Source organism: Heterocephalus glaber, unplaced genomic scaffold (assembly GCF_053883595.1).
Source record: "Heterocephalus glaber isolate CG9 unplaced genomic scaffold, H.glaber_assembly_v1.0 deba00000594, whole genome shotgun sequence".
NCBI lineage: Eukaryota > Metazoa > Chordata > Mammalia > Rodentia > Bathyergidae > Heterocephalus > Heterocephalus glaber.
The window spans coordinates 15,460,549-15,469,998 of record NW_028258151.1 but is presented as its reverse complement, the minus strand read 5'-3'; the positions used below and the strand labels follow the sequence as shown (position 1 = coordinate 15,469,998).

The 9,450-nt window shown below is 52.6% G+C and overlaps 2 protein-coding genes across 14 annotated transcripts; one reads left to right on the top strand and one right to left on the bottom strand.

The window, feature by feature from the left end:
* Positions 1-1,404: 1,404 nt before the first annotated feature.
* Rnaseh2c (ribonuclease H2 subunit C) lies at positions 1,405-2,498 on the top strand. Of its 2 annotated transcripts, none has more exons than XM_021264579.2 (4): positions 1,405-1,636; positions 1,735-1,910; positions 1,987-2,106; positions 2,318-2,498. In XM_021264579.2, the coding sequence occupies exons 1-4, from the start codon at positions 1,465-1,467 to the stop codon at positions 2,411-2,413; spliced, it is 564 nt and encodes a 187-aa protein (XP_021120238.1). In that variant the 5' UTR covers positions 1,405-1,464; the 3' UTR covers positions 2,414-2,498. The 2 variants fall into 2 exon arrangements, with proteins under 2 accessions (XP_021120238.1, XP_004852439.1); XM_004852382.3 differs by having other exon boundaries at positions 1,411-1,636; positions 2,365-2,498.
* Positions 2,499-2,753: 255 nt separating this feature from the next.
* Kat5 (lysine acetyltransferase 5) lies at positions 2,754-9,414 on the bottom strand. Of its 12 annotated transcripts, none has more exons than XM_004852378.4 (14): positions 9,143-9,414; positions 8,977-9,043; positions 8,588-8,656; positions 8,358-8,494; positions 7,895-8,050; positions 7,731-7,805; positions 7,551-7,625; positions 6,962-7,210; positions 6,795-6,884; positions 5,526-5,666; positions 5,356-5,449; positions 3,519-3,678; positions 3,328-3,409; positions 2,754-3,239 (listed from the first exon to the last, which is right to left on the bottom strand). In XM_004852378.4, the coding sequence occupies exons 1-14, from the start codon at positions 9,152-9,154 to the stop codon at positions 3,105-3,107; spliced, it is 1,542 nt and encodes a 513-aa protein (XP_004852435.1). In that variant the 5' UTR covers positions 9,155-9,414; the 3' UTR covers positions 2,754-3,104. The 12 variants fall into 12 exon arrangements, with proteins under 12 accessions (XP_004852435.1, XP_012930416.1, XP_087061470.1 ...); XM_013074962.3 differs by having other exon boundaries at positions 7,895-8,077; positions 9,143-9,376; XM_087205344.1 differs by having other exon boundaries at positions 6,962-7,045; positions 9,143-9,376.
* Positions 9,415-9,450: the final 36 nt, after the last annotated feature.

The following is a 9,450-nucleotide window of genomic DNA, read 5'->3' as shown; positions in this document are numbered from 1 at the left end:
CTATCATGAAATCAACCCATAACAAATGCTGGCAGGGCTGTGGGGAAAGAGGAACCCTGCTCCACTGCTGGTGGGAGTGTAGACTGGTGCAACCACTGTGGAACTCAGTATGGAGATACCTCAAAGAACTAGGACTTTCAGAACTTTAACCCAGCTATTCCCCTGCTGGGGATCTTCCCCAAAGAATTAAAAGAATCATACCACAGTGATATATGTGCAACCATGTTCATAGCAGCACAATTTGTAATAGCTAAAACTTGGAAACAGCTCTAATGCCCATCAACTGGAGACTGGATAAAGAAAATGTGGGGTTTTTAAAAATAAAATGGGGTACTACTGAGCCATAAAAAATGAGAAATTAGAGACATTTATAGCTAAATGGATGCACATTGAGGCCATACTCTTAAGCGAAAGAAACAGGACACACATGTGTAAATGCCGAATACTCTAGTGTGAGAAACTGAAAGTGTAAATGAGGACTAAAAGGTGTAACAGATAATGTGAAATAGGAAGAAAAGGGGCAAAGGGGAAGGGGAAGTGGGAGGGGTAGGGGAAAGGAAAGAAGTGAATGGAATTAATATGAGAAAATGAAAAAACGTAAACAAAGTCTTTGTAAATAAGGAGGGATGGAGGGGTTGAAGGGAGGGCAGGGGAAGGGGGAAAAATAAGAACCAAGAGAGATTATGTAAAGGTGCAAATTTCCAACGATAAATGTCATTATATTTTATACCTAAAATGTACCAAAAAAAAAAAAAAAGAATCACTCATAGACTGGTCTGTAAGACAAAACACAAACACAGATAAAATACTTTCAATACATTTGAGAAAAGGATTGGTGTCTCTAATAAATTAAAAATAATAGCAGGGTGTGACAGTGCAATTTCAGCGCTCAGGAAGATGAGGCAGGAGGATTGGCTGGAGTACTAGGCCAGCTTTGGCTACCTAGTGAGTTCCAGTCCAGCCTGAACTACATAGAGAGATCCTATCTTTTTAAAAAAAAGGCCCGGGGATTTAGCTCAGTGCGGCCGCCTGCCTCCCAAAAGAAAAGTCCTTAGTTCGAACCCCAGTACCGCGAAAAAAAAAAAAAAAAAAAAAAAAAAAAAGATAACCTGTCCACCGACATAAAAAGAGTACTTTCCCGAATCGTTTTAGATTTTTACAAGCAGGTACCGTTTTTTTTAAAACGCTAATGAAGGAGCTGGGAGGTGGGGAGGTGGTTGGGGCCAGGGATTTAGTTCAGTGGTTCCGCCGCCTGCCTCGAAAGCGCAACGACCGGAGTTCAATCCCCGGTACCAAAAAAAAAAAAAGAAGAAGAAAGAACGAAAGAGCTGGACACGGCTTCTACGGGAGCGGTTCCAGGAAGGACTACGCTTTCCAGGAAGCTCTGCGCCGGCGCGCCCCGCCTCCCGACAGGCCCCGCGCGCTTCCGCGCCAGCTTCAGCCTCAGCTCAAGAGCTCAGGCGGATGGAGAGTGGCGACGAGTCCGCCATGGAAAAACAGCGAGTCCACGTGCGCCCCGCCACGCTGCACGACTCCTCCCCGGCCACGCTGCATCTTCTTCCCTGTGAGGTCCTGGCGAACCGGTTCGCCCCCGTAGGGCGTTTCTTCACGCCTGCCATCCGCCAAGGCGCAGACGGTGAGCCTCGCGGTCTGACCGCGCTCTCGGCAGCCCCTGCGCCCCCTGGGAACGTTCTGGGGCCCTGGTCGCCCCAATGCCCGGTGCCTTTCTTGCAGGCCTCCACGTATCGTTTCGGGGGCGCAGTCTGCGGGGCGAGGAGGTGTCTGTGCCGCCCGGCCTCACAGGATACGTGATGGTGACCGAGAAGAGAGAGGGACTGATAGGGAAGCAGGACTTCAGAGGCTCTGAGAACAATGGCGAAGAAGCGCAGGAGCCGCTGGAGCGGGGTTTCGTGAGCAGAAGGATAGGGTTGGCTAGAGGGCGGGTGGGTGCGGCGGTCCCGACGCTGAGCCAGGCCCCTTCCCCAGGACCAGTTTATTGGAGCCACCGGCAGCTTCAGCTGCTTCACTGTGTGGGGCCTAGAAACTGTCCCTGGCCCGGAGGCTAAAGTGTGGGGGGCTCTAACTTGGCCCACCCTTGCTGCAGCGGTGAGTAGACAAATGGGCGCACCTTCCAGGACTTGTCCTTTCTCCCTCCATCTTTCCCTTAGTGGATTTGGGGCGTTAAGGCTGGGGAGCACAAAGGGGCTGATGGGGCCTGGCTTTGGAGGATCAGGCTGGTATCACGGGAAGCATGGCTTGCCCACCACTCTCCTCTAGCCTTCCTGAAAGGGTCTTGAGCAGCTAGGTCCCTCCCCAGGTATGTGGGCCACCAGCTGTCCACAGCAGAGGTGACTCCTGTTGCAGATTCACGCACAGGTGCCCGAGGACTGAGAACCAGAGAGCTTCGAGTTGAAAACTCGATCATTCAACACCAGTAACCAGCTCTGCACTTTGGAGCCACTGATTCCATCAGCCTAATAAATGAGCTTATCACAGCATCCGTGAGTCTGTGGGCACCTTGGTGCCCTGAAGCTGGTATGGCTCCCTCTCCCACAAGAATCCTTGGTGGCCATGATTTATTGCTGGGAGTAATGGGGGCTAGAGAGGTCAGAACTTTGCAGCCATGCTGGGCGTAGTGGCACACACCTGTAATCCCAACACTTGGGGAGGCTGAGAAAGGATTGCTGGGAGTTTGAGGCCAGCCTGGACTATATAGTGAGACCCTAACTCAAAAACAAACGAAGGGAAAAAAATTGCAGCCAATACCTACCCTACCCCCAGCTTTTACTTTATAAAAGAAATTTTTACAGTCACCAGCCTTCTGTACAGAGCACCCCATCCCCCATCTCACTGTACACAGCTGCCTGGCTCACTCAGTCCCTGGTTCAGAGTGAGCCTGGGCTTGTAGGCAGCTGACCATGGAGCTGGCCTGAGCCCTGAGCCTTCCCTGGCCAGTCCCCTCCTCTGGGAGCTGTCCTCAGCCCTGTCTCCCTTGGTGTGTCTCCTGGGAGCCCCAGGGTGGAGGTGGAGCAGGCTGACAGCCCCGGTTCTGCTGGCTCATGCCGGTTCTGCTGGCTCATGCCGCTGCAATGGGCAGTGCCTGGTCACCACTTTCCTCTCTTGCTCCAGTCCTTGGGAGTGAAGTGCAGACACTTGGAGTCAATTCGAAGGAGTCGCTTGAGCATAGCCCGCTCATGCCCATCCACGATGTCCTCTGACAGAGTGAGGATGTACTGGCCCTGAGAAGGAGACAGGCCAGCCGATTGTCAGAACACACAGGACTGCACTTAGCACCCACTCACCTGTCTCCTCAGCATGCATCCCTACCTTGTAGTAGTTGATGAGGTTGAGGTACTGCAGGGTGGAGATGACATCCTCTTTCTTGATACTGGTAATTTCACTGATCTCGCTGTGGGAGGGGAAAGGTCAGGTCCCTTGAGGGCCTTCACTTGTCCCCAGAACCCCCAGGAACACACAGGCCATGCCATGCACCCCCAGGTAGGTGGAGCCAGGCTCACTTGATAGTGATCTGTGGCCTCTCTCCACTCTCTGACTTCAGCCCCATCAGAATCTCCAGGATGGTCTGGGACCAGTAACTTCTATAGGATAGGAGTCCAAGATCCGAGAGGGGCTTCTCAGGGGTCCCTGTCTTCCCTTCCACCTTGGAGAGTTCATAGCCTAAAGCAATGAAGTAGGAGAGGGTGCATAAGCAGCCACAGGTGCACATAAGCGACATTTATGAACATGGACTGCAGAGCTTGGCTGCCTAGTTCCCAACCTGGCCCTCCCCATTAATAATTCGGTGACCTTGGATATGTGGCTTCTCTGTTCTGCATCTTAGTTTCCTCCTAAAGGTCAATTCATCTGTGTGCCAAGTATGGTAAAGTGCTGAGGGCACTGAGAGAAGCAGCTACAGGAGAGGGTCTGAGAAGGCTCAAGGGCTGCCACAATGAAGAGAAAAGGACCTTGTGCTTTTGAGGCAGGCAGTGGCACTACTGAGCTAAATCTCTGGCCCTACCTTACCCTTTTGCCCAGTCTCCTGTGATTTCAACCAAGCACCTCTTGGAAAGAGGGACAGAGAGAATGTCTGGAGACAGGAAGCAAGAAGGGGGACACATGTGGGATCCTACTCAACTGTTAGGTCATACTACATAGTTCTGATGGACCCCTCAAGGCCATAATTGCCTCCACAGCTACAAGAACTCTAGCCCCATCCTCAGTGAACACCTGCCTACACTGTGAGCTGCCTAGGATGGTGTTCCTGGGAGCCCCACCCACACCCGATCTTCCAGAAGTCTCTTGACTGAGTTTGCTTAAGTATCCACCTACTCTATCAGGCTGTTCCCTAAAGATGTGACTCCATCTTGAGACCGTTCAACCAATAAAATTTCTCAGATGGATTGTGACCTTGGTCAGATCAAGCATCTGTGTCTTTAGCAAGCAAACAGGCAAAGCCTCTTCCTTTTCCCCCAGGTACAGCTTGGCTATGCCAAGGATTCAGAGAGCAGTGAAGGGAATGGGGATGGGAGAAAAGTGAGGAAGCAGAAAGTAGTCTTAGGTTTGGGGCCTTCGGAGAGCCCATGCAATAAGAAGCGACAGAGGGGCTTCTGGACTTTTAAGGGACTGATCTGACAAAATAAAGGAGTAGGAAACCTGGGAATGATGGTGCATTCTTCTAATCCTACTTTGGTAGGCTGAGATGGGAGAATCATTAACACAAGCCCAGCCTGGACAACTTGTGAGGCCATCCCAAAATTTAAAAGATTTTAAAAGGCTGGGGATACAGTAAAAAGGCCCTGGGTTCAGTCCCAAGTACCACCAAAAAAAAAAAAGAAGGGAGTGGGAATAAAGGAGCAGTCTATGTGGTAACCTAACATTTTTGATCATCTACTGCCTGCAAGGCTCAGGAGACACTTGGGGACATTATTATCACTGGCCCTTATGCAAGAACTTGTATCAAGGCATAGGCCCAGACTGACTTTTTTTCCTTTGGTAGCTGGAATCAAACTAGGGTCCTTGTGCTTGGGAGGCAGGCAGTGGAACCACTGAGCTAAATCCCCAGCACTCCCCCAGAATGATGAATAGGAATTCTCTTAAGGTGCCCAGGGCTCCAGGCAGGAGCAGGTAAGTCAGACTTGGGCAAAGTTGGATAATACTTAGAACCCTGACCAAGGGATAATAGGGCGTGAGAACCTACTCCGGAAAGCAGGGTGGTCATCCTGAGAAGGGAGAGGACCTTGATAAAAGTCCCACCTTTATTACCAGCTGGCTCCCCTAGTGACCTATGTGTGGGGTGCTGATGGGTGACCTGGGTCTGCCAGTCTGCCAGCACCTGGCCGGGCAGCACATACTCACTGAACTCAATGAGCAGCTTGCCATAGCCTCGGCGCTGGTAGGGAGGCAGCGTCAGGATGCAGGCCACGTTGTAGTCTTCTGTGGACTCCTTTTCCTGGAAGAGGGGCAGATGAGTGTGAGAGAGGGGCCTGGCTTAGGGTGGGCCAAAGGACAGTCGGGTGAGCACTGACCTTCGAGAAGTAGCCCACAATGTGGAAGCCCTTGCAGTCATATTCCGTCATGACATAGAAGAGGAAGGGGTCTGTATCATAGTACAAGGTCTTGTGGTCGAGGAAACACTTGGCCAAAAGACACAGATTCTGGGAGTAACTCTGCAAAGGAAAAGGCTGTTAGTATTCTGGGGAGCTTTGTGTTCCAGGTGGGTAAGTGATTAGCATTGGTCCCTGGCATCATGGTACTTTGGCTCCAAACCAAATACTACCTGTCGTCTTAGTAATCTGGACAGCTTTCCTCCGCACCCCCACAGAGCTGCCTAAGCCTGGCCCACAGGCTTCTACCACCCTCTGCCTAGATTTAATGTCAGTCAACAATAACATGTCCCCATGAAGTCAGACTCCAGCAAGGGCTCATCAGAAGCTTTGCCTATGTGGCAGTCTTGGGAGTCTGGCTGTCAAACCCTAACAACTCTAGTCTGAAGCCACACCTCTTAGGAACTGAAGTACTATACTATGGTAGATGTAAGAAATTCTGGAATTTAAAATAACATCCTGAGCCCCAGCCCTCAACAAACTTATGAATCTTACTACTTCACCTCCATATAAAATTTCCATAGAATTTCAAACAGCTCTTTAACCACATGCCGAGCACAACCACTTGGATACCCAGACCCACACACCAACAGACTAGCTCCTTTCTCCCCATCTCCCTAGGCCCAGGCCACAGCTTCCCGTCAAAGGGCTTCCTTCTCCCTCAATGCCCTCTTGGCCCCAGAACAGAGGAGTCTCACTCAAAGGTCTCTAGGTTTCTCCTTTCTCCCCACTGGCACAAATCCAAACCTATGTCTTCCCCTCCTCACTAACCTTATTCTGGTTACCTGAATTCTGTTCCTTGTAACAACCTTCCTTATCCTTTCTCCTTGGCCTTTTGACCAGTGACTTTTACCTTTCACACTAACTCTATAGGTCTTTGTCAAGGCTCAGAGGTCACCTCTGTGAAGATTTGATGACTACTTCCTTTTTGGACCTTGCCAACCCACCTTTGTTTCATGAAACTTATCACACTCAGATCTGAGTAGCTGCTGGCATGTGCCTCCCTGCCATGGACCACAAGCTCTCAGAACATATCCTAGTTCCTGGTCCTGTGTATATCCCCCAGCACCTGCCCTGCAGCAGGAATTCAATAAAAACAGCCTACACAGATCTGCTTTTCAGACTGGTCAGTTTTCCAGAGCAGGAAGAAGCTTGACTTACCCCAGGCCCCACTGCCCCTCGGCCACTAACCTTGTTCTTTCGTCCATCGATCTCAAAGAATGAGATGGTGCCCTTACGGTAAATCTCATTGCCTGGTGGGTGCCGCAGGTCACACTTGGTCTGAGAAAGAAAGGAGGATCAAAGGTGAGGGCAGGTTTTGGGGTGCTGGGAGAGCAGCCTCCCAGTACCACTCATACCAAGTGACGCTGCAGACACTTCAGGCTACGGCCATACTTGAGGCAGAACTCGCATAGGTAGAGGACGGGCAGCGTGGTGAGCTCCTGTGGGTATGGGGAGAAGTACCACGGCTTGAGGCGATGCCTGCCCAGCTCGATGCATTCAATGTTCTTCATCCGGGTGACAATGTCGTCGTGACTCCTGTCAGATACTAAGCTGCCAGTCATGCGCGGTGCTGATGGTATTCCATCTGAGCTGTCCTGGGAATCCTGCTCAGGATCAGTGGAAGACACCAGATTACAGGGGGACAGCTCAGCAGGACACTGAAGCTCACAGCCCTGCCAGTTTTCCTCTTTCAAGCATAATGGAAACTGTGGGAAAAGTACCATAATCCCCACTTTCAAAAATAAAGAAACCAAAACACTGGAGAAACTGTTACCTTGGAAAAGATCATCCAGTGACTAATCTGAACCACGTTCCACTTGGCTCCTACTTCACCAACTCCACCACTCCCTGTTTACTTTAAACTAGGTGCTCACCAAACCCTCCACCCCACCTGCTTCCCCTCCTTTCCACCCAGTGGCCATCTTCACAGCTGTGCACACCCACCTCATCAGTGCCCAGGCAATTTGATTTTCGTTTCCGTCCGGGCTGAGCTGCCACTGCCCTACGGGCTGATCCATTCTGCAGATGAGATGGTAGGAATAGAAGGAATGGCTATGAGATGAGTTTGCAGAAGTCAGCCAGAGAACAGAAGAGAAGAAAGGAAGGAGAAACTGGGGGACTCACCTGAGGAAAAACAGAAGCTGGGGCTGTCTCGCTGAGCACTGGAGTTGCTGGTGAAACCACCTCCACCTTCCGTTTCTGTAGAGAGAAACCAAGAAAGGTGGGTCAGAAGGTAGAGAAGGTGGGACCTGAGAAGAAAGCAAGGTCCCTGGAATTGCTGAGGGTACCGTTGAGCGGTGGTTGGGTTGCAGGCAGGAGCTGGAGGAGAGCGGCTGGTCGGGCTCGCCACCGGGAATGGCCTCCCGCTCCTTGGGCAGGTTGAAGCGGAGTGTGATCTGGACCGGGATTGGCAAGGTCTTCCCGCTGGCCTGGGCGGAGGCCGGCTGTAGAGATAGGTCCAGGGTCTTCCTCTGGGGTGGGTATGGTGGTAGAATGGCGAATGGGAGGGGCCCCTCAGCTCGGACTGATCAAACCCCACCCACTGCCTTTTCAAGAACTTAGAAATGGCCACTGAATTCTGGAAGCTACATCTATAATTTGGCCCCATTGTTTGCAAGCTGAGTCAGGGTGGGAGCGTGCTGCCTCCTGCAAATCCAAGGATCCCCTAAGGACAAGATGAGAGAAGGAGGAGGCAGGAGAGAAGAGGTGAAGCGGGGGGCGGGGGGGGCGGCGGGGGGGGCACCTACTCACCACCTCTCTCTCTGGAGAGCCAGGCCGGGAACCCGGAAGTCCGTTCTTGGTGGGGGTCTTGGCCTCTTTCTTGGGGAACTGGATCTTCTTTAGGTCCAGCCTCTCGTGGGTCACCCATTCATCCAGACGTTTATTGACTGCAGGAATAAAAAGAGCTCAGGAAGGAATGCCAGAGGCATTCCCCCCCAACACTACCCTGTAGCCCCATTTCACCCCAGCTCAGAACTCACAGTCAATGTAATGGACATAGAAAAGCTTCCGGCCATTGATGTCCTTCACACTTAGGATCTCTGCCAGGGCTATGGGAACACAAGCAGGGGTCTTAGGTGGGCAGGCCCTGGGACTCCATTCTTCTCCGACCGGAACCCCACCCCCACACTGGAGCCCTATGCCCCAAGCACTTAGTGGTTCACGCTCAAGCCCTCTTCAGTCACTTAAGTGCCACCCTTCTCCAAGCCCCGCCCTGTTCGTCCCCGAACGGTTTAAAGCCACGCCCCCCCGGGAGTATCTACTGCCACGCCTGCCCCAGGATTCCCGAGGCCCCGCCCCCTGCGGGGGTTCAGTTGACTCCCGCCCCTCGTCCCCAGGTTTTGTGGCCCCGCCCCCTGACGTCACTCACGCCACTCATCTTCGTTGTCCTGGTTCCGCCGCAGCACGGGTAGGCGGCAGCCCTCGATTATCTCCCCCTGGGGAGACAGCGCGGCGCCAGGGTCGGCTACTGGGGGGCCTCGGGCTCTACCCACCTCCCCTGGCTCCCTCCGCCCCGCCCCAGGCACCGGACTCACCACCTCCGCCATCTTCCCTCCCTCCACTGCCACTTCCGGCCCCTCTGGCAGATGTCACTTCCGGGACTGAGAGCGCCGCAGGCCTATGCCTCCCGAAGCCGTTTTGAAGAGGACCCTTGAGAGACACCGCCACCGAACTGGAGTAGGGGAGGCAGCCCGTTTGAGTAACCAAAGAACAGGCTGTTCGAAGCCTCTGGCCACGTTCTGGACGGAATCTTCCCAACGTGGATAGCCATTGGAGGGAAACTGAATCTGTCACGTGACGCCCACCGGCTGCGACGCGGGTCACGTGGATCTAGTGTTTGGGC